Source organism: Pectinophora gossypiella, chromosome 9 (assembly GCF_024362695.1).
Source record: "Pectinophora gossypiella chromosome 9, ilPecGoss1.1, whole genome shotgun sequence".
In the NCBI taxonomy this organism is placed as follows: domain Eukaryota; kingdom Metazoa; phylum Arthropoda; class Insecta; order Lepidoptera; family Gelechiidae; genus Pectinophora; species Pectinophora gossypiella.
In genome coordinates this window covers 1,584,586-1,607,637 of record NC_065412.1, presented here as the reverse complement: position 1 = coordinate 1,607,637, position 23,052 = coordinate 1,584,586, and the positions used below count along the sequence as shown (strand labels likewise).

General features: G+C 40.2%; 4 protein-coding genes across 4 annotated transcripts in view; 2 read left to right on the top strand and 2 right to left on the bottom strand.

The window, feature by feature from the left end:
* Positions 1-234: 234 nt before the first annotated feature.
* LOC126369418 (putative nuclease HARBI1) lies at positions 235-1,892 on the top strand. The gene is made up of 2 exons (XM_050013827.1): positions 235-782; positions 865-1,892. Exons 1-2 carry the CDS (start codon positions 495-497, stop codon positions 1,627-1,629), a joined length of 1,053 nt encoding a protein of 350 aa, XP_049869784.1. The 5' UTR covers positions 235-494; the 3' UTR covers positions 1,630-1,892.
* A 16-nt stretch (positions 1,893-1,908) lies between these two features.
* Positions 1,909-3,841, bottom strand: LOC126369422 (uncharacterized). Its single transcript, XM_050013833.1, has 7 exons — positions 3,662-3,841; positions 3,497-3,573; positions 3,263-3,390; positions 2,999-3,109; positions 2,801-2,902; positions 2,527-2,616; positions 1,909-2,176 (listed from the first exon to the last, which is right to left on the bottom strand). Exons 1-7 carry the CDS (start codon positions 3,839-3,841, stop codon positions 1,923-1,925), a joined length of 942 nt encoding a protein of 313 aa, XP_049869790.1. The 3' UTR covers positions 1,909-1,922.
* A 1,037-nt stretch (positions 3,842-4,878) lies between these two features.
* LOC126369430 (BRISC and BRCA1-A complex member 1-like) lies at positions 4,879-5,996 on the top strand. The gene is made up of 2 exons (XM_050013845.1): positions 4,879-5,066; positions 5,139-5,996. The coding sequence occupies exons 1-2, from the start codon at positions 5,008-5,010 to the stop codon at positions 5,929-5,931; spliced, it is 852 nt and encodes a 283-aa protein (XP_049869802.1). The 5' UTR covers positions 4,879-5,007; the 3' UTR covers positions 5,932-5,996.
* A 7,807-nt stretch (positions 5,997-13,803) lies between these two features.
* LOC126369768 (PH and SEC7 domain-containing protein-like) overlaps positions 13,804-23,052 on the bottom strand; it is a 22,377-nt gene continuing 13,128 nt past the window's right edge. The window contains exons 2-12 of the mRNA XM_050014333.1: positions 22,175-22,237; positions 21,066-21,430; positions 19,031-19,206; positions 18,204-18,397; positions 17,739-17,946; positions 16,867-17,018; positions 16,043-16,169; positions 15,580-15,681; positions 15,095-15,239; positions 14,470-14,592; positions 13,804-13,914 (exon numbers count right to left, since the gene is read on the bottom strand). Of these exons, the coding sequence (XP_049870290.1) occupies positions 13,804-13,914; positions 14,470-14,592; positions 15,095-15,239; positions 15,580-15,681; positions 16,043-16,169; positions 16,867-17,018; positions 17,739-17,946; positions 18,204-18,397; positions 19,031-19,206; positions 21,066-21,430; positions 22,175-22,237 (1,766 nt within the window). The remainder of the gene's footprint in view (positions 13,915-14,469; positions 14,593-15,094; positions 15,240-15,579; positions 15,682-16,042; positions 16,170-16,866; positions 17,019-17,738; positions 17,947-18,203; positions 18,398-19,030; positions 19,207-21,065; positions 21,431-22,174; positions 22,238-23,052) is intronic.

The following is a 23,052-nucleotide window of genomic DNA, read 5'->3' as shown; positions in this document are numbered from 1 at the left end:
ATGCAGAATTGGGAGGAAACTCTCAAAACTAAAGGACAGTGGTATGCCAAAATTAATAAAATAATTAGTCGCCCGTGGTTCACAAGATCAACATATCTTCATGAGAAAAGATTTTATAGTATCATGTCACGTCTAAGATTTGGACACTGCCGATTTAAATCACATTTATGTAGAATGAACATCATTTCATCACCGAAATGCTCAGCATGTAATACAGATCAAGATCAGACCCTTACACCCGTATTCTCAGATGTTACTCAAAATTTCCTCCACTCGACTCAACCTCGGTTGAGGATTTTTGGTATTCATAGTTGACATTTACGTCCTCGACTTATGGTTCTTCCTCACTGGAGGTGAGTAAAAATTGAGGAATGAACTGTCAAATGTAAGGTACCTCGTGACCTACCTTAAGGACTACTCAACGCTTGGAATCCGTGCGAACGCTTGTTGTGACGATACTTTTTATATCACAAACTTCGATTTTTGTTATTAAAATGAGTGATAGTGACTTATATAGTGACTTTGAAGAGTTTATGGATTATGTTTATGATAATCCTTACGATTATCCGGCGCGGAAATATATCAGAGACGCTCAAAACCCTTTGGAATGTTACGACGAAGAACAATTTCAAAAACGCTTTCGATTTAGGAAAGATACTGTTGTTCATATGATATTGCCGCTGATTGGATTGCAATCAAATGTAACCAACAAAGGGTTACCTTTACCACCCATATTGCAGCTACTCATAGCGTTAAGATTTTATGCTACAGGAAACTTCCAGGTAAGTTAGCCATTCAAGCATTTATATAATAACTTATCTGCAGTTATAAAAAATATTTACAAAACTATTTCTGTTTCAACAGATTGTTTGCGGAGATCTGCATAAGATCAGTCAGCCAGTTGTATCTAAAATCGTGGCTAAGCTATCGAAAATATTAGCAATGAAAGTAGTTGAGTTTATCAAGTTCCCTGGAGCACACGAGAGAGCCAACGTGAAGAGAGCATTTTACCAACGTGCTCAATTCCCAGGGGTAATCGGGTGCATTGACTGCACTCACGTACCAATTAAAAATCCGAGTCGGGAAAATGGAGAACTTTTCAGAAATAGAAAAGGTGAGTTCTCTATAAATGTACAACTAATATGCGGGCCACAAATGTTGATTTACGACATTGTGGCGAGGTGGCCCGGATCTGCCCATGATTCCCGCATATTCAGCAACAGCCGTTGTAGTATGCGCTTTGAAGAAGGGGATTTAGTAGGAGCTGGCATACTTTTAGGGGACAGTGGATATGCACAGTCGTCTTACACGTATACTCCCGTGCTAAATCCACAAACACCAGCTCAGGAGCGCTACAACAGATCCCATATCAGTACTAGAAATATTATAGAAAGGCTGAATGGGGTCCTGAAAAGAAGATTTGCTTGTTTAAGCAGGAAGCTTCAGAACAAAATAAAAAATGTCCCTAACATCATCGTGGCTTGTGCTGTATTGCACAATATCAGTGTTAACACTAACCAAGAAATGCCAGAACCCTTGAGGGCAAGGATAGACCCACCAACACCTGTTCCAGACAATGAACGAGGTAGTATTATAAGAGCTAGTTTTATCGCAAGACATTTTAGTTAAGTATAATTTTGTTATGTTAGTTATGTTTCCTCAGCAAAAAGAACGCCTTTTGTACCACTTGCTTCTTGTATTTAAATAATAAAGAGTTACTGTATTGTATTATGTACTACTTTAGTTTCTATCTAGTTGTTAGATATGTATTAAATACCTATAATATTATGTTATAATTCATATAGAAATAGTTCTTAGAAATATTCTTTAAGATTCCATTACTTGTATCATAGTTAAAATTAGTTATTGCTCCAAATACAAAGGATACGCTCAATAAAAAAAATGTAATAAAAACTATCAATTTATTTCTTTCTTTCCCTAGAAAGATGCAGCTCTGCTAGCTCTCGCTTAGCCCGGCTGCATAGCAGCAACTCCTGCGCACTTTCCTTTTCAAGGCGAGCTTTATGATATGTCTCCTCAGCTGCCTTCACGAGCCACTCCCGCTCTGCTATCCTCAATTTGTGTAGCTCCTCCTCCCTGTCCACTATCACCTGATATCTATCTTTTCGCAAGGTGAACTCCTGGTTAATTACATGAGCCCGAATATTCTTTGAAGCTGAAACGTAACAAGAAGATATGTTAAAACGCACGAAAGTTCACAGGCTTAAGAAACACAGTTACTTATAATAAAAATATTTTTTAACCGACCCTTTTTACTCCGAAGTGAATACGTTTAACTGGCTAATATAAAAAAAGGTCACCACAAGTGCTGACAGATGGCCATCACATTCACAGATGTGAATGTAAACAAAAGATAAGAAAGCTCTAAAAACTTTTGTGGACGGAGTTGGGTCGCGCAAGATCAGCATGGGGTTTCTAGGAATATGTTACCAATAATACATTAGAAATTATTTTAGTTACTTATAAAGCAGATTTTGTTCAACAATATTGCTATAATAAGAATACCTAGAGTTCGGGAAGGTGCTCCATAATCATGTTCTCTCAATCCAGTTGATGGTCGACGAGGTAGCTCTACTTGTGCCACAGGAACAGGCTCTACAAATAAACAATTCCAAATATGTTACTTAAATAAGGTTACATAAGTGTCCATTAAACACACCTCTTTCTTAAAATCTCTAAAATCTTCACACTGGTTTAGATTACTTGTAATAATAATCAAGCCTATAGTTTTGTTTAAATGTACTAGATAATCAACTTAAGAAAATATCTAAGAAAATACCTTGAATTAGAGAAGGTGGTTCATAATCGGAGAGACGAGACCCGGCTGATGGACGATATGGAATATCCATTATTTCAATATCAACTTCCACAGGAATAGCTCCTGCAAAAAAGGCAAAACATAACATATGTATTCTGCAAAAAAAATATGTTGTTTAATGTGTTAGAAGTGGCAAAAAATATAGCTTAACTATTATACTTTGTATTTGGGATGGTCCTTCGCCAGGTGAGGTATTAGCGGGTGCTGCAGGGGCTGCAGGTGCAGGGAGATCGGGTACTGGGGCTAACATGTTGTGGTCCAACACCATATCTGGAATGAAAATGTTATCAATTGCTATAATTTTTACTTGCAAGAGCCACTCGGTGAAATTCTATTAACTTTCAACTGAACATAGAAAAGAGATATCAATAAAAACTATTTAGTAAGTGGAATAAGGTATGTAGGTATATCCTGATAACTCACCACTATCACTATCAAACACGCCTTGTAGCTCTATATTTGTGGCATCCAAAAGAGCAGCATCAATAGTCTCCTGGGAGCCTTGAGAGGTACTAGCTGCATACAACCCACCTCCGGTCCTCATGCGTTCCCTTCCAAATTCAAATGAAAATAACATTACTTACAGCATTGCACTGTGTTTTGTAACAATAGTAAATAATTAAATATTTACTTTTAAGAAAGTATATGATATTTTACCTTTTTTCTTGTGCTAGAAATTGTTTTCTTCTGGTTTTTAAATTGTCCCAACATTTTTTTAATTGTGCCTCTGTTCGCTAAAAGAAATCAAAGGTTTGTTTGTAAGTTTAATCAAAATCAGGAATGATATTAAATTAATATTATGTGCTACATTTAGGTGCTTACTTTACTATTGGTCTCAATGGAGTTAAATTCTTGTGTAAGTCGTACCCAAGCCATTTTTTTTACATTTGCATTTCCAGCCCCAATAGTTGCAGCAGAATTTAATTTATATTTCAAAACTAATTCCTGCAGACACACTTTTTCATGTTCAGTGAAAGTTTGTCTTGTTGATCCGCTCGACATTTTGACTTGATAAACACTTTTACAAATCTAATAAACACTTTCACACTCCACAAAGTAGTTTGGGACGGATGATACTTGCTCAGGTTAGTAATTCGCCTCAAAAACCCACACGATAGAAGAAGAAGAAGTGCAAAGTAGTCTGAAATTTGTGTTTGAAATAAACAAAGCCGGTACCGCGAAATCAACTGTCAAAGTCGATTTGACAATTTGTTTGACGTTTAAATGTTCCCATAAACTACAAACGTGACCACAGCCAACAGAATTCTATCATGCTGCCAACAAAATAATACGAAAACAATGACGTCATACCTCCACTCTTCCTCACTGGAGGAAACCTCCGTTAAGGTTGAGGTGCCAACTAAGAATACCGATTTCAAGGAGATTTCGAGAATCCCTTAAGGTGGCCTTGGCTGAGGACCGAGTGAAGGCAGTTTTGAGTAAACATCTTAGAATACGGGTGTTAATCACATATTTTTTGAATGCCCAGCTTTTAGTATTCAGCGATTGATTCTGGTTGACAGATTATTGCATATTTATGGAACATCAGAAAGCATCCCGCGCGACATTCAAGACGTTTTGGCAAATATTGCAACATACAGGGACTTGTATGCTTTTATAATATCTTCTGAAGTGGAGTTATAAAGGGGATTTGTATACTTTTCTTGGATATAAGAAATTTGGATATGTCATTTTTATTACAAAGGATTTGAATTGAAAACATGGATTGAACATAATAGAACATGGATTGTACACGGATATTAACATGAAGAAGACGTGGCTTCGGCCTTGAATATTTTAGATAAGACACTTTTATAAAGGACTTGAAATAAAGAACATTGACAAATACTCACACAAGACGTGGCTTCGGCCTTATTAAGATTTGGACATGACAAAAAATACATTAGACGACGGCTGCACGGCTTTGCCTTTGCCTTTCCCCAAAGGGATAAAAAAGTTTAAAAAAAAAAAATTATGAATATTGTAGTCGCTTATTTAATTTAAAAATGAGACACAAGGTACACTTCTTCATATAAGCTATTTTTGTTTGATATTTTAATTGTGATTAATTAAATCTTTCATTGGTGGTGTTCGAGAAGTCGTTTATTATTGTTGATGATTTGGAAAAATCTGTTAAATTATTCGATTTTAGCACGTTATTCGGCCTCATGGATTCTCCGGACTTATTATCGTCCTGTAACTCCCATGCTGACACCAATGAATCATCGTAAGTTTACATTTTACATTCAAATTCGTTCACAACGATAGTATCGCTTTTAAAACAATAAATCTCTTACAGAAACGTGCAGAATCCCTCTTTACCTACACCTGATGACTACGCGGACCTCCAGGAGCAAGTGATTGCCAATTTCCAAAAACCCAATTTGCCCAATGTAAATGTTCCCGAGCGTGTGGTTATATGCTTGGACGTGTGCTATGATGATCAGAACTCGTATTACCGGCTCTGTGATGGCACCACCTTTACTCCTATCAACATGCTGAAGCGGATATTAGACTTCTTCATACATTCTAAACATGCTATTAGCAAAAGAACAGAGTTTGCTCTCCTTGTTTTGAAAGACACTGAAGCAGTTTGGGTGCAAAACTTCACCAATAATCTTAAAGACATTTTTAATACCATTGATTATATAAATGCGGAGGAGAGTGCAGCAGAAACATTTGACTTTAAAAAAGTGTTTCAACTTTTGAAACAGAAGATTGAAATCCCAGAATACAAGCAAGGGGAGTGTATTCTACCACCGCCATATATTGTTCGGATGATAGTTGTGTATGGTCGATCTAACTGTGTTCCGATCATTCCTCAAGAGGATGCATACTTCATTTTTCTGAAGAAACAGGTGTATTTCTATATTGACATATTGCTGGCACATGAAGAGGACTGTGCACTGTTTAAATGTGAAGATATTTATGATGCACTCCAAGACTTGGATGATGGTTATTCTTATGTGTATGAGGTATCGAGAAATGCAACCAAGATCCATGATTGCATAGCCAAGTTACTGGCACACCCACTGCAAAGGCCACTACAGAAAAATACACTCTACAGTTTCGGTTCTAGATATTTATCATAAAAATAAGTTCACTAATTGTAGTTGTATGTATTCTAACATATCTTTTTTTTTTTTTTTTTTTTTTTTCATTTTTGTGCCCAAACATGCGATCGGTCGACTGACCATAAGCAGTTTTGATGGTTTGGTTTTATTAACATGCAGGACAGGCCCCCTCATTAGAAGGCTGCCTTCATTAAGGTGCTACTGTATGCTATCCCATATGTGCGTCCTTTTGAGGCGTCTCATATAGTGGTTGTCACTTAAACTCCGGGCCAGTTTGTTTTGGTGATGAGTAATTCGATCTCTGTATAGCCTTGTAGTTGTGGCAATTTCTTGCTTAACTGTCCTCATTCCAAGGTACTCGTGTAGTTCGTCCATGCGAGTGAACCAAGGTGCTTGCGCTATTGATTTGAGCACTCCGTTTTGGAAGCGTTGTAGTATTTCCATATTTGATGTTTTTGCAGCACCCCACAACTGAATGCCGTAAGTCCATACTGGTTTCAGTACCGCTTTGTACACCAGTATTTTATTTTCGACGGAGAGCCGTGATCTTCTGCCCAGGAGCCACTTCAATGTCCTAAATTGGTGGTTACATTCATCACGTTTCTTTTGGATATGTGTTTTCCAAGTTTGCTTCCGGTCTAGATGAAAGCCGAGATATTTTACTGTTGTATTGTGTGGCATGGTCTCTTGGCCAAGTTTCACGGGTGGGCAGTCTTCTTTCCTCAAGGTAAAAGTTATGTGGTTGGACTTTGTTGCGCTAGCCTTGATACGCCAGGCTTTCATCCAGGTGTGGACCTTGTCTAGATGTATCTGCAGATTACTTGAAGCAGTCGCAGCGTTAATGTCCGATGACAGGATAGCAGTATCATCCGCGAATGTAGCCGTCATCACACTGTCTGACTCAGGTACGTCAGCCGTGAATACGAGGTATAACAATGGTCCGAGCACTGATCCCTGGGGGACTCCAGCCTTGATGTCATAGAAGTCTGAAACTGCGTCGTTGATTTTAACATAGAAAATGCGGCTCTCTAGGTAGGATTCTAAGAGAAGGTACATATTATGTGGTAGCGTTTTTTTGAGCTTGTACTTTAGGCCATCGTGCCAGACCTTGTCAAAGGCCTGTTGCACGTCGAGGAACACTCCTGAACAGTATTTCTTGTGTTCGAGGGATTTTCTAACGTGCTCACACACTCTATGCACCTGCTCAATAGTTGAGTGATGCCTCCGAAACCCGAATTGATGTTCTGGAATGAGCGACCCTTCCATGAGACATTCATTCAGTCGTGTTGCCAAGATTCTCTCAAACACCTTCGACAGAACCGGAAGAAGACTTATGGGTCGATATGAGGACGTCAGATGTGGCGGCTTTCCAGGTTTTGGAATCATTGTTATCTGCGAGACTTTCCAAATACTTGGATAATACGCAGACCTTAATATGGCGTTAAACAGAGAAACGATCAAGACCAGCGCCTTTCTTGGTAAGTTTCTTAGCACTTCCGCTGTTATTAGGTCAAACCCGGGGGCTTTTTTGAGTTCAAGGTCATGTATTGTCCGACGGAGCTCTGCAGGCGTACAGCATCGTACAGGAGGACTAAGCTGGAGATCGCTTTTTAGAAATGATGTCACCTCTCGATCCGTATCTCTATCACCAAGATCTTCGTTGGTCGTAAAAACACCACTTAAAAACAATCCAAACGCTTCCGCCCTTTCTTGGTCTGTTTTTGCCCACGTGCCATTTACATTTCTGAGTGGATGCTGAGCTGATTGAGGTTTTTCACGACATTTTACGGTTTTCCATAGCGAATATTCGTTTTTGGTGGGAGCAGCGGGTGTTAGGTTTTGCAAATGTACTTCCAGCGTTTCATTCTCGGTATCAATCAAAAGTTTTTTAAGCTCTGCCGCAGCTCTATTAAAGTCCTTTTTATCAGCTGGGTGTCGACTGCAATGCCAAACTCTCCGTAAGCGCCGTTTTTCCAAGATTTTCTCCCTGACGACATTTGGTATGTATTGGTTGAACGGTGCCTTTGATGTTACTCGGGGTATTGGAGTACACAGCCATGCAGCTTCCTGAATGTTCTTTGTTATGTACTCGGCAGCACTATCGATGTCTTCATTCGTTTTCATACTTAGTCTGAGATCTAGGTTTTCATTTAGGTGTTGGTAGAACGCACCCCAGTCTGTGTGCTTATTGTATAAGTAAGCAGGAATTGTTCGATGTATCAAGGTAAAACTCAAGGTTGCGATTTGTGGTACATGGTCTGATGAAGAATCCAGGCAGCTTTCAATGGCGAGAAAGTGAGATTGAACCCCTTTGTAGACGAAGAAGTCTAACAGATCCGGGATTTTGGTTGAGTCTGTTGGATAATGAGTAGCTTGTCCGGTCGACAGAATGTCGAATTGTTGTTGGCGTATGCTCTTGTATAACTGACGTCCCCTGGTGTTTGTAAGACGCGAGCCCCACATAGTGTGTTTAGCATTCCAGTCACCTCCTGCTATTACTCTATTGCCGAGTGTTTGAAAGAAACTATTAAAATCGTCTTCAATTGTTTCAGGATTTCTTTGCTGTTTTGGAGAACAATACACAGATGATATTGTAATAGAACTCTGTTTATCGTATATCAATATAGATGTCGCTTGTATTTTAGGAGTTCGGTACTCTGGTAGTGTATGGTGTTTCACATTTTGTTTGATGATTACTGCTGTGCCTGCATGTGCTGTGTTATCTGGATGATAAGTGGCATAGGTGTTATAACCATCGAGACGGAATGATACCTTAGCCGTAAGATGTGCCTCGGTAACCAGTAAGACATCTATATTGTGCATTTTTATAAATGCCTCCACTTCATGTTTCTTCCCAAGAAGGCCGTTAATGTTCCATGTAGCTATTTTAACTGCCATTTTAGTGGACCAATTTATTGACAATTGTTGTCAGGAGACCCATGAGGGTTCCCATTTGGTCAATGAGACGATCTAACTTTTCAGATTGTTTGGCTAAGATTAGTTCTAGGTTAGTTCCTGCTGTAATTTGAGCATATGTGATTTCAGGGTTTGCTGACGTCATACTTTTTTCATGTTGTATTTCTTTGTGGGGTAGGTCAGTTGTGGTGAAAGCATTCATCTCTTGCGTTTTGTTTTGTGATGTTACAGTACTCTGTGTAATTCTTGAATGGAATTTCCTCTTCTGTATTTCTTGGAATACTTTGCAGCCTTTGTAATTTGCAGCATGATCGCCTAGACATAGTGCACATTTAGCCGGCTGTTTTCTATCTTTTTTTGGGCAGTCGATTGTATTATGGTTTTCTGCGCACTTCACACATCTGTAGGGGCGCATACAGTAGTTTTTGGTGTGACCATATTGTTGGCAGCGTTTACACTGGGGAATTGTTTTCTTACGCTTGGGGTCTTCAATCGATATAGAAGTATGATAAATGTATCTTAGATTTTTTACTATCTCATTGTTAGGCCCGGGAGCAAGGTTGACAAACCAGGTTGAGAGAGGTGTCTTTTCGGAACCATGTCTAGCGTTTATTATTTCGCCAATTACAGTGTTACCCGTATTTTCAATGGCCTCCTTTATAGCATCAGTTGGTGTAGAGTGGTGTAAGTTTTTAATTACAATCCTGTAGGGTCTGTCACTTTTAGGAATGAATGTATGGCCTATTAGTTGTTTTTCACGAACCACTTCCATAAGCTTTTTGTAGGCACTGGTATTAGCAGTTGTAACACGTAATTGATTTTTCGTTACAATCTTGAATGAGTATTGGGATTGATCTAAGACATTTTCGATGACCTCCTTGAGTTTGGAGATGTTCTTTATTCCATACAGTACTATAGGTGGTGGTTTGTAAATTTTCGGAGCAATAGTTTCTGATTTTTCTGATATTTCATCTACGTTTAGTTGCGAAAAACGATTTTGAGTATTAAAACGATCAGTTGGCGGCGGTGTGGGGCTTGAGCGCATCCTTTTCCTTTGTCTGAGCACTGGTATTGTCTGCCAGTCATTTTCACCATCATCTATTTGATTATGCGGGTCTAGGTTTATTTTTCTATATGTTGGCAGTGGGAATTTATTCTTAGGTGTTAAATTTCCACTAGTGGCTTTTTCTTTGTCGGAATCCTGGCCAGCCACTTCCGACATTTTTTTTTTGTAGGTTTTGGGAGTTTAATAGTTTCCTATAATGGCAACACTGATACAGATGTCAGTTGTCATTATGACAGATGAAAGTAAAAGAGATAGTCGAACGATTGGAAGATAAAATAAAATGAATGAGGGTAGATTTTGATTTTGACGCCGTTAGATTGTCACTCGCGGTATTCAATGCACTATTTTTGTTATTATTTGGGTGTTTCACGCGCGAATAACAATGTCACAGATTCCACAGTTTATGAATTGCACTTTAGTATTGTTTTGCAGTCACTTTATCACTGTTTAGACACAAAACTGAATAAAACTTCCAGAGCAGGTTTGCCTCTGTTAACACTTGACAGCTAGTTCTAACATATCTAATATTTTTGTAATTATTCCCAGTTAGCATGGTAACAAGAAATATTTAAAATAAAAAAAACAACTATAATTTTGACATATTTATTTCAGCTCTTCAAAGGGTTTATGATTGGTACAAAAGAAAAACTAAGGCTATTATTAGACAATAGTTTTAAATACTTACATATGTTTATTATGTACTTCTGTTGATTGATGAACATTTCATTAGGTCTTCCAAGCACTTACATTTACATTTGGGAAAATATTTTATATAGTCTGGTAGTCGGGACCTACATTCTTATTATCCCAAGCTTCAACACAGGTCATAGATCCAGCCAAAACAAACAATTCCACTATCTATTCAGGTCTTGATCAACATTACTCTAAACCGGCACAGCCATATTAATTCCGTCCTTACCAATAATGATTATTTTATTATAATACTTTGCGTCACTTATTTGTATTCTAATATAATGATAATTAGACTGTGTTTGTGTCATCACAAATATGGAAATTTTAGAAAAACAAGTATATTTTTCCTCTCCGCAGCATACCCCGGAGTTGAATTATTCAGCTGATCAATAGATACAAAATTAGCATTGAGCAGATAACAATTTACCAAGCAAGTCTTGCACATGCTTTTACAGACACCACTATATACCAAACCATCACTCGGCAGGCAGGAAGGTGACAGCCATCCCTTTTTTGTGCCCATCTCAAATAAATACAATTTATGTGAAAGAAATTTTATACATAAGCAAGTAATAATAAAGTGAAAAAACTTAGAAGCTGTCATTGAAATCCTCAAGAACAGTTTATTGAAGAAGAAGTTCCAACTATACATATTCAATAAGTAAATATTATAAAAAATAACTTGTAAAATGATTCGTAAAAAATAAAAGTATTTACAGTGATTAGGGCTAAAGTGATACAAAAAACAAATCAACCGCGCTAACGCAATACTATACAGTCGAGGACTAATATCACTGTACAAGCGGAATATACGAAAGAATATAACAATATAAAAAAGGTTATTCACACCAGCTTTTTATAATTTTAACTTTTCAGTTGTAGCCCCTTATGTGTATTCTGTATAGCTAAGACAGCAATAGTAAGAAACGTCGTCTAGGGCTTGTCAACTATGCTAAATAACGACCTGCTTTGACGAACGCATACAAGAAGTCGCCTCGACGAGAGAGCAATTTATAGTTTATATAAATTCGATTTTGATTGCCTATAATCTTTACTTTATATATTTGTATTCCATATCCGACCTCTATATCAGTTTATCTAGTTTTCTTTACCAACATCGTGGTGCCTATTCGGGCGGACACAAACTGGACAGCTGTTAAATTATTGCCGTCCTTTACTTACAATAGATACAAGAAAGAGATAGAGTTAGTTTTAGTCCTGTCAAATTGAGTTTGTGACTGCCCAAATCGGCACCATTGTTTATCATTACATTACAATATAATTGCTTCAGAAGCCAACGGAGGATTACGGCAACAGGGCCACTAACATCGTTTACTGGCACTTTATCGCTAAAAAGCAACTAATCTAAAATATGTCATGGTAAACCAGAATAGTTACTCAACTTTTTGAATTCAATTAATGGAATTGATCGTACAAATAATAAAAATACCTACTTGTACAAACGAAACTCAGATCACGATTAATGGTACACAGTTTCGTATTTAAAGTTACTGGACATTTTATTACTATATTTCTATTGTTCATATGTTTAATATACAATCTGGCATATACAAAAACATGCATCGTAATCCATAGAGTGAAGTGAGCAGAGCCATACATTACCACAAGAGTACTTGCTTACATTTCGTAGACCTAAGATGAATATTATGCCATCATATTCATCTTTGTCTATGACTAATTATAAAGTAGGGTTGTTATTTTTTAATCTATTTCACTTCGCGTGTACCGGTCATTTAAATAATTTACAATGGCAAGTGGTTTGCACACACAGTGGTTGTCGCGTCTGGTTTACCAAAGATCCGTACACAATAAATAAAGCACAATCACCTTCGCGCACCGATTGACAAAACAAACCCATACAAACAATAGGTAGTAAATATTACATCTACTGTACATCTGAGATCCTACACGCCCTGCCCTAACATTTGACACTGGTTGATTTACAAACGAAATAAATAACTTCATATATCAGTCTCAGCACTTTTATAATCTATTTACAATATTGTAATTTTTAAGAAGCCATAGACAATCTAGCATTCTAGCGGCTTTCAGAATAAGAACACCCTGGTTAGTCTAAAATTCTAATTTAAATGTTAAACAATTTTGAATTAGGCTTTATTAGAAACCAGTATGAAAATGTAGTGTAGGTTTACAATAGTTTACGTTTGTGCGAATGAGAAGTTCACCGATTGACAAAATGTAGATCTTGTGTTTACAAATGTATAATCATATTTTCGTTTAACACAACTATCATGTTGTAGTTTAACGACGTCGTGTCGTATTTAATTTTTAAAGTCTACATTATCACTAGTTTTCAACTATGGCTTCTTACAAAATCTAATATAATTCCAAAACAATAAAAAATACCGAGTCAGCAGCTATGTCTAGCCAATCTCCTTATATGTACTATTAAAATTTTGAATCTTAACGTACAATTTATATGGAATGATGATTTCCCTTATAATACAATTAAGCCAATCTTTCGTGATTTTGAAGTGATACATGAACATCTTGCATAGCAACTATAGGTCGTATGTATTAATAATTTAGCATTATATCTCCAAATATGTTTGCTAATATACAAATGATATTATAATTTATAGCGAATCTGATAGATATAGTATTCTGTATACTTGTCACTTTTATATAGGTAGCTCACCGTAAGTCGCCGCCGGTGATAAGGTTCAAAATCTTCAAATAAACTTCTCGTACTAGCATCACCTTTCATTTCATTTCGTTAAAAAAAGAATTTAGAAATTAATTTGAGAACAAAGACGCGCTTCGACAATTAATTCTTACCAATTAAAATCCGAATTATAAACGTTGAGTTAGAATTTTCGAGTATTATATAGATTTTTCGCTACACACACAAAACATTAGAAGCTTAATAAATACGTGGAGGAGGGAGGGACGTAAACACAGGGTGGGGTCGATGCGACGGGACATCGAGCAGGCGACGGCAGCATGGATCGCAAGGAAGACGGGACTAGATGATTCGATATATTTAAGTCTTAGTTCATATCAAGGTATCGTCCGGGCGGCACGAGCCCGGGGACCACATCACTCACAGGGCACGCGCGCCGGCGACAGGTTCACTCGTAGACAGCCCCGAGGCAGCAGCGGGCGGGGCAGCGGCGCGGCGGGGGCGGGGGCGGGGGTCAGGGCGCGGCGGCGGCGGGCGGCGCGCGCGCGCGTCACGGCGGCGCCTGCGCGGCGCGCTCGGGCAGCGCCGGCGCCGCCTCCTCCGCGCCCGCGCCCGCCGCGCGCGCGCGCATCACGTACGCGTACGTGCGGTAGCGCCGGATCTGGGGACACGCGACGCGACATTACGTAACCGCGACCACACCCCGGACCTTCTTTTACGCAGACTGTACATGTTGACGTCATCGTACCCGGGTATCTGCGTGTGTGACGGCTGACGCCCATACGATTGAAGACTAAAGTAAGACCGAGGGGAGGACGAGGCAGACCTAGCTCGGCCGCTGTCTAGCATTATTCCTTATTCTATGCCGTGACACTGAGTGTGATACCGACCCCCACGTATATCTACGGCGACATTCAAAATAAAAGTAGGAACGTGATTGACACCTTCAGATTAGATGGCACTAATGCCGATTCTGACAGACATTAACCTCTCTTCTCTTCTTCTTTCTTAATAATTCCAAAAAGAAACAGTACAACAAGCTCATCAAATATTGAAGTATAAACATGATTTGAGTGACATCTCTCGTCTTTTTCATACTAATCTTCATACCGTTAGTGCGAAAGAGATATGTTTCCCGATCTCTTTTGTGCTATATATTTGTCTTGCTGTCATTCATGCTACGTTTTAAAGGGCAGAAAACGATAATATTTCATACCTCATAGACGAGGTAGTGATCCTTATCCCTGCCTTGCGGGGAGTTGTCCCGGGCGAGTCGTAGCGCCGCTAACTCTTCTTCCAACAGCGCCGCCCGCTCCTCATGGGCCGCTAACTGTTCTCGCTGTAACAAGATACAGGATAAATAACTATTAATTTCATTCGATTTTGTAAAGTTGAACAAGTTGTAAAGATTGTATATTGTTTTAACATATTCATAGACGAAATGATTGGTATAATAAACGGCATATAAATTAAATAAATATGGCAGTCAAAATAGCACCGAATGTGGTCTTGTCCGAATAAATTGACGTTCCCCTGTAGAACACAGACGAGTGAGTGAGTGAGTAACCGTGTGAGCGAGTGACGAGTGAGAAAGTTAGTAACCGGGTGAGTGTGTGACCGAATAAGTGATTGAGTGACGAATGATTGAACGAGTGAGTGTGTGAGCAAGTGAACGAGTGAGTGTCTGAGCGAGTGAACGAGTGAGTGTCTGAGCGAGTGAGTGAACGAGTTAGTATGTTTGACGAGTGAGTGTGTGAGCGAGTGAGTGACGTGAGTGAGCGAGTTAGCGTGTGAGTAACCGAGTGACTGTGTGAGCGAGTCAGTGACCAAGTGAGTGGTACCATGGAGAGGCGCGTGTGCGCGCAGGGCAGCAGCGGTCGCTGGAACTTGCGCTGGCTGCCCACGGCGCCCGCCAGCGGCGGCGCCGAGTACGCGGCGCACACGAAGTTGATCGTCTCCACCCACGAACACAGCTCCTTCGAGTCGCTGCAATAACATTGTTACGGTTATTCTAGGGTTTGAGTAATCATAAAAAGATAATTCCCTGCTTCTGAGGGCACGTTAAGCCGTTGGGCCCGCCTATTAGTCGTAAAACATCTCCATCAGCCCGCAGCGAAGCAGCGTGGTGGAGAATGCTCCATACCTCCTCCGGTTGATTGGTGGAGGTCCAGCAGTGCGTATTTGTATCTGTTTAAGTAGTTAGGCTGTTGGCGTGTGTTCCATAAAACTTTAACCTGTCGATTACCCGTCCCTTAACTTAAAATACGTAAAAGTAAAATTGGGATTTGTCTAGAGGCTGCAGGCAAGAAGTATGTCAAACACTCACCTCGTCTGGAATAAGTATTCAGCCTGGTCGGCCGTCTGCAATCTAAACACGTGCTGCTTTTTCGTGTAGTCCGTCGCTTTAGCCGCGACCGCGTGGTGTATCCTGCGGATGAATTTTATTACATGGTTAAGTGAAGAGGTTATTAGCCTACCAGAAATATCTCTCGTCTCTTTTGCGCTAAGTGATAATATACTATATCTCTCTCTATCTTATAGATACATTTTATTTTTCTTAAGCGGTTATTACATTTTCCAATCCATCTATCCCGATGCGTCAATGTCACGGACTCGCGCAACGAGACTGAGGAAGTCGCTCCAGATCGTGGTTACCATGGTTACGTCCACCAAGCTATTAGACCACACGATTCCGATCGGCGAGCCCGCGAGCTTGACACATAAACTCAGCCGTCGGTGGGGAGCGGAGAGTTGCCGTTCTATAAGTAGTATTCTTCCTTAATAAGTACCTAATAGCATTATGTATGTTGTCGGACATCTGACTGCGTCGGAAGCCGTGCTCGTCCTTGTGGAGGTACAGCACCAAGTCCCGCAGCGTGCAGTAGAACATCTTCCAGCCTCGCCGGCCGAATGGCGCTGCGGAGAAACACGACACAAAACGTTACTTGATATTTATTTACACTGTATAAGAAGATCCGATTACGAATTAGTTGTAAGCTATATTTGTAAATAGTCACTGGGGTTTGGTGGTACACTGGCTTGTTTCACAAAGTGCAGTTTTCACTAACACAGTTGGCTCGACCATTACAGACGGCCATACGGCGCTCCACCAGTCACGTTGGTCTACGAAAAAGCTCGGTGAGGTGTGGGTACTTAGTTCATCTTGCGATGGGTATACCATAGTCGTGAACTTTTGCTTATTATGACAAATCGGCCAATATAGCCGTGCCGCTAGTTTAGTGTAGTGTATGTAAAGTGTAATTTAGCGTAGTGTATATATAATATAGTGTAATTTAGTGTAGTGTATGTATAATATAGTGTAATTTAGTATAGTGTATGTATAATATAGTGTAATTTAGTATACATCATCAATTTAAGAGCCACGCTCTTGTCGGTGTAGCATTAACACACCAGTTAGTAACATCATAGAAGGAAAGCTAGAAGGAAAGAGAGGATAGAAGACCAAGAAGAGCTTACATGGAACAGATTAAAGAAAAGGTTAACGTCGTGTCTTATAGGGAAATCAAGGAATTGGCGTTTGATAGACTGGAATGGAAAATTTAGTATAGTGTATGTATAATATAGTGTAATTTAGCGTAGTGTATGTACTAACTCTTCTTCCCGTTGGGATCGACGCAGCACTTGCGCATGACGTATCCCTTCTTGTACTCGACGGCGCGCGCCTGGTCCGGCACGTCCAGGAACGGGTTGCTGCCCACCGCGCCGCCCGCCGCCGGCTCCGCCGCCGCCGGCGCCTCCGTGTCTCTGGGGGAATCACGGATCCATTTGGTACTTCATAAGAACCGTGGCTGCGAGATACGACTCGTGCATTTGTATAAATCACTTGCTTGTACTTGTTAAATAAACGGCACCTAAAATGCTAACCTAACCTTTACGTACTTGTACAGGATGTTAGTGACATGTTATTTTTTGTTTTTTTTTTTTAAATCATTTTAAGTTCCATACTTTGGCGACGTTAATTCCACTTGACATCAACTCAGAATCATGGTCTGAATCATCCCTCAGTTTTCGTTACGATGTCATTAACACGCTGTATACATGTATGCATAGAAATGTATGGATCCTTAGAACGTCGAAAAGTTTATCATCCCATTCTCATATCGATTACCATCCTACATATCGTGGCTGTTTTAAGTTTACGCGGTTATTATCATAATTAAAACACATAATAACGGGTTCTTACCGCGTTTAAATGGGGATATGAGACTCCCGATATAAACGCGGTAAGAACCCGTTATTATGTGTTTTAATTATATCGTGGCTGGCTTTCTAAACTGACGAATCTGCGTTTTTTTTCTGAAATAATTCGTGTCTTATTAACAATAATAAAAGGTGCAAATGACATTCATTAAAAAATCAGACATGTCAGTTAGTGACGTCAGCGACGATATATCGTAGAAGTAGGTCAAGGCATCTGCATTGCAATATTCAAAGGAGTTAATCAAAAACCTTAGGTATACTTACAGGGCCCACTCTAACGGCTGCGTGCGTATAGCGTGGTAGAGATGTTTGAGGGTGTCCTTGGGGAAGTTGTCGCCGTCGTTGAGGTCGGTGAGGTTGTCTATGAACTCTGCGCACGTCATGCGCCGGAAGCCGGTGCCGGCCGCTGCGCCCGCGGCGTGCAGGTCTGTGTTCAGCAGCATTATCGCGCAGGTCAGGGTGTGGACGGCGTCTGCGGGGAAGTATGCATATTTAATATACATCACAATTGGAATTAACCTCTCATCTGCCGAGATACCAGACACAATAGATTTTACATTGTGTCTGGTCGAGATCCGCGTTCCGGCAGATGAGAGGTTAATGGACCCTAGTGAGTCGATAGCGCTGACTGTGGGAAATCGTCGACCGTATCGGGGTCCTGAAGTGTTTGGTGTCGCGAGCTGATTGTCTGCCTCTATGGCTAGAGAATGGTACTAATAGTGTACTGACCCTGTGAGTTGAAGGAGCCGGGGTTGCACTCGAGGTATCGCCTGGAGAAGTGCACCAACACCCTCTCTCTCTCCTGGGTCTCCCCGCTGAGAGCGAATCTGCCCAGGAAAGCTCGTAACGCTGCGTCTAACGTCTGACCCGCGAAGTCGAAGTGCTTCACGTATTCCTCTGCTACGGCGCGGGAGAATTCATTGCTGGAAACAATGAAGGGAAACTTTTAGAAACTACACAGAATAAGAATAATTTAGTTCCAGTAAAAGTGTTCGTGAGAGGGAGTGGAATTCTCTGCTGTCTTCTGTACTTCCGTATGCATATAACCCGGGTGCTTTCAAGGCCAGAGTGAACAGGCACTTTCTTAAGCCTTGCCTTCGGGCAAGTCTGGGGCCCTGTGAACACGGGATAATGCTAGGGAGATGATGATTAAGAATATGGTGAAAAAATGTGTGTGTAAGGGCCAAAGCTGGGTTCCGGCTTCAGCGCTCCACCTTCGTTGTAGTTGTAGGAGTTGATCGTTAACTCAAAGATTCGTTAAGTAGGTTAATTTGTTTATTAGCGCTCGTGGCGTCCATGGCTCGTGGTGGCCATGTCAGGGGCCATTGGCGGCTCAATCATAACCCTGACACCAGGGTTGAAGAGACTGGTATTCCACCTCACAACCCACACGATAAGAAGAAGAAGAGGAAGCGCTCGTGGCTAGTACGTATCGTTTACAATGAGTGACCGTTTCACACTGACGTACTAATTATAATCGAGTGAGCAGCTCTACCAAAAGCAGGGCGCAACGTTAGCAAAATATGTTCGGCTGAAGACCGTAAGTGTGAACTAACTTTTTACTCAAATGTCGTGAGACGTCGGACTTCTTGAAGCCGTCGAGGTGGTAGAGCCGCTTGGCGAGCCGCTCGGCGGATGGGATGTCCACGGCCTTCGGGCTGTAGTGGAACGAGTGTAGCGAGTCTCCGTCGGAGCCCTCGTCAGACCCCGCGTCCGATCCGCCGCACAGCTCCTGTGGAGCGGACGATACAATCAGAAATAATTTATTCGCTTAGGATAGGTAGGTACAGAATCACAAAATGGTATAAGTCAGTGGCACAGAATCTCTATTCTGCTAATTATTATTAGCATGCATATACTAAAAGTTAAAGATTCCCTTATACTATAAATACTATTAGTCATCACCAGCCCATTAACGTCCCCACTGCTGGGGCATGGGCCTTCGCTATGAATGGATAGGGAGATCGGGACTTAAACTACCACGCGGGCCCAATGCAGATTGGTGGTTATTAACGACTGTTAATGCAGCCGGGACTAACGGCTTAACGTGCCTCGGAAGGCACAACAAAGCACGGGGGAGCTCGAGGTGAAAACTTTTATTTTTGTGGTCACAATCCTATGACCAGTCTTTGCGAAAGTTGCTTAACTTCAACTAAATACTATTAGTAATAATAAAAAAATATAATAATAGAATAATTTATTCAACGTAATCATCATGATTAATTGTTGAAGGTCAATTTTACATTCTTTGAAGCAATATCCTCCTGCCCTTATCCTTTTCCGGGTGGGGTAGGCACAACATGTATTCCTCTTCCATTCATTTTTGTCAGTCGTCATGTCAACTCACACATTTCACACACATATCCTTCTTTACACAATCCATCAAATTCAAACATCCGCTTAAAACTATTGCAGCTTCTCACAACCTATATAGCTAGGGAAAAGAAGCTGCAATAAAAACCTTGCCACGGGGCCCTAGACGTTCTTTAAAAAAAAACATGAAATACTGCTATACAATTTAGTAATTTAGCTGCCTAATATCTGTTCCAAAGGCATTCATATCTTCTAGATAATCACTAATCTTATAATAATCTTTTTCTTAAATTTTATGTTTAATAAATGTTTTAAAACTGTTCAAAGTTACACTCTATTCATCTACACTTTCTTGTGTCGTCCCCTATCCCTATATCCATCCACATTCATACTCACAACTTTCCTCGTTGTATACCTTTCATCCTTCCTCATTACATGCTCATACCATGCTAACCTGTCGCTCCTCAATTTCTCACTCATCATCATCATCAATTTAAGAGCCACGCTCTTGTCGGTGCAACATTTTCCATGCTACTTTTTTAGGGAAAAATAGGGCAGTGGTTTCCCTCTTGCCTTCCGCCCCGCAGTACTCTGTCTGACGCAAGTGGGATGGCGCCCAGAGAATTTCTCACTAACCGGCGCTAATTTCAGACTTTTTATTTTACATTCTTTGAATCTACGGCTATATTTGACTTTATCCACCTTTTAATTAAAAAGTAAACCACGGATGAACGTGGGTTTAAGTATATGACACCGAACCGACAGAGGGATTGCGTCCTCTAACATAATGGACTAATGTTATGGGCGATAGGCTGATCCCTTATCACCATAAGGTTCATCATATCCATCTTAGGCCTTCGTATCAACAGTGGCTGCAAGTTGTCTTTGATTACTTGTGGCTCTGCCCACCCCATTTGGGATTACGGGCGTGAGTTTATGTATGTATGTATGTTAAGTATATGACAGCCAAGCAAAGTTCAGTCGAACTGTATGATAATTGGATTCAATTTTGCTTGGCTGTCAAATACTTAAACCCACGTTCATCGCTGGTTTACTTTTTATTTATAATGTGGTATGGCGACCGATCTACATGCAAACGTAAACTTTATTAACATGAACTATGGTCCAACAAACGTAACGTAGAATAACTTCAGAACAGAAATATAATACGAAAGAGACATCACGTTTCGTAACGGTATACAGCTTAGTAAGAAAGAGACAAAAGATAATCCATTTTGATGGAGTTACGTTTGTTGCACCACAGTAACGCACACTCACCGTATACCCCTGATTCTCCGGCGAATTGTGCCCATTCTCCTTTCCATTACCGTAACTATTATTATTTACACTTTCGCTGGGCACATTCGCGTTCTGTTTGTCTGGTCCTTTCACTTGTATCACTATTCTATAGTCATTGTTGTGGTCTCCGTTAAGTGTGACGTCACTACCGTGTTCGTTGGAGTAGGAGGAGTTTGATTTGGCTCGTTTGTGGCAGGGCTCTGATACTAATATTGTGGAGTCCGAGTCCGAAGGGTCAGAGAGCTCCATCCGCGGGCACTCCCTGCCCGTTTCGAACATGTCGTCTTGATCTTGGTAGTCTGGACTAGATATATTTGACACAGCTTCCGAGAGGCTCATGTCACCTGCAAACGTGTAATTTGGTTAGTTAAAGTAAATAAAAATAGTTTATTTTGAAGAGGTATTGGATTTTACAGGGCGGTAGGCAAGAGCGAAACTACTGCCCTATTTTTCCCTCAGTTCAGTTATCGTGTGGATTGAGGTGGAATACCAGCCTCATCAACCCTGGTGTCAGGGTTATGATTGAGCCGCCAAAGGCCTCTAACATGGCTCATGTAACGATTACTCACTTACATCAGTAAATAGTAACCGGGACCAACGGCTTAACATGCCTTCCGAAGCACGGATCTTCTTACTTTCGAACAATCAGGTGATCAGCCTGTAATATCCTAACCAAACTAGGGATCACAAAGTGATCCACCGGGAATCGAACCCGGGGCCTCCGGATCGTGAGTCCAACGCTCAACCACTGCTCAACATTCCCAATTGGGGTAGTCAGTACATTCATCGTATAATGACATTTATCGAATGGCAACAACGTATTTTATTTCTATTCTATTTTAGTTCAGTTGTCAGTACAAGTTGTTTGTGATGACTTGTGGCTCTGCCCACCCCTATAGGGACTACGGGCGTGGAACTACGGGCGTGTGTTAATATGTTTGTTGGAATGAGAGCGTATCAGGTGATTTAATCTAAGGGAGGCGACTTTACAAGTTCGTGGCATACTTGCGTGTTTATTAAGCATTATTATGAAAAAGTGCTCATAATACAAAATGAAATAAAATGTTTATAAAAAAAAACAAACTAACGCGTCTCATTTGAGTTCTTAATGAAGTTTCGTTTGAAACGGGGATACACTCTGGGTGATATTACTGTAAATAAAAACAACGGTTTGAATTATCTATGTAAGTACTTGTGTAGGGAATTAAGTAAACAATTTATCAATACCAATAGGTTATAGTTTCCATGGTATAATAAAAAGGTATGCTCAAAAGTGACAGTTAACAATTCAAGGTTAGCCGCGCTGACGTCAACCCATTTTGTAAAAAATAAATTACCCACGGTTAATATATTTAATTTACTTTGAAACCCACATTTCCAAGAAATGCATTTCCGGAGGCATGTGACCTAACCTATTCTAGGCTGGTTTTCCCTTCACGGGTTGGAGGGTCAGACAGGCAGTCGCTTGTGTAAAAAATCGGACTTGTCAGATCTTCAGATTTGGGCAAGCGGACCCTGGAAAAACGGGATAATGCTAGGGGGATGATGAGTCAGTCATGTGGGTCGATACCACGTTGACCAAGCTAGTACACTTTTTAGTTTTAAGTCTTACATTTCATATATGTTCAAAATTTAATATTAAGAATATTTTAATATACCCATCCTACTTTATGTGCCTCATTGTATTGTTTACTGGTAATAAAAAAATATATATTTTAATTTCAAGAAGTTAACGTAACGTCTCAAACCTAAATAAAGATTTTATCTATCTATCAGTAATTCGCTTCATTTTCAATAATAAAATTAAAGCCCTTGGATTGTTGGAGATACCAATTTAATGGTAACACTCGTGTAACACTTACGTCATCAAACGGCTAGCATGGTTTTTCATAGGATTGAGCATAAGTTATTTGTTGTACCATGATAGTTGCAAAATAGACATGAAGTGATAGGAGTCACTTGTAGT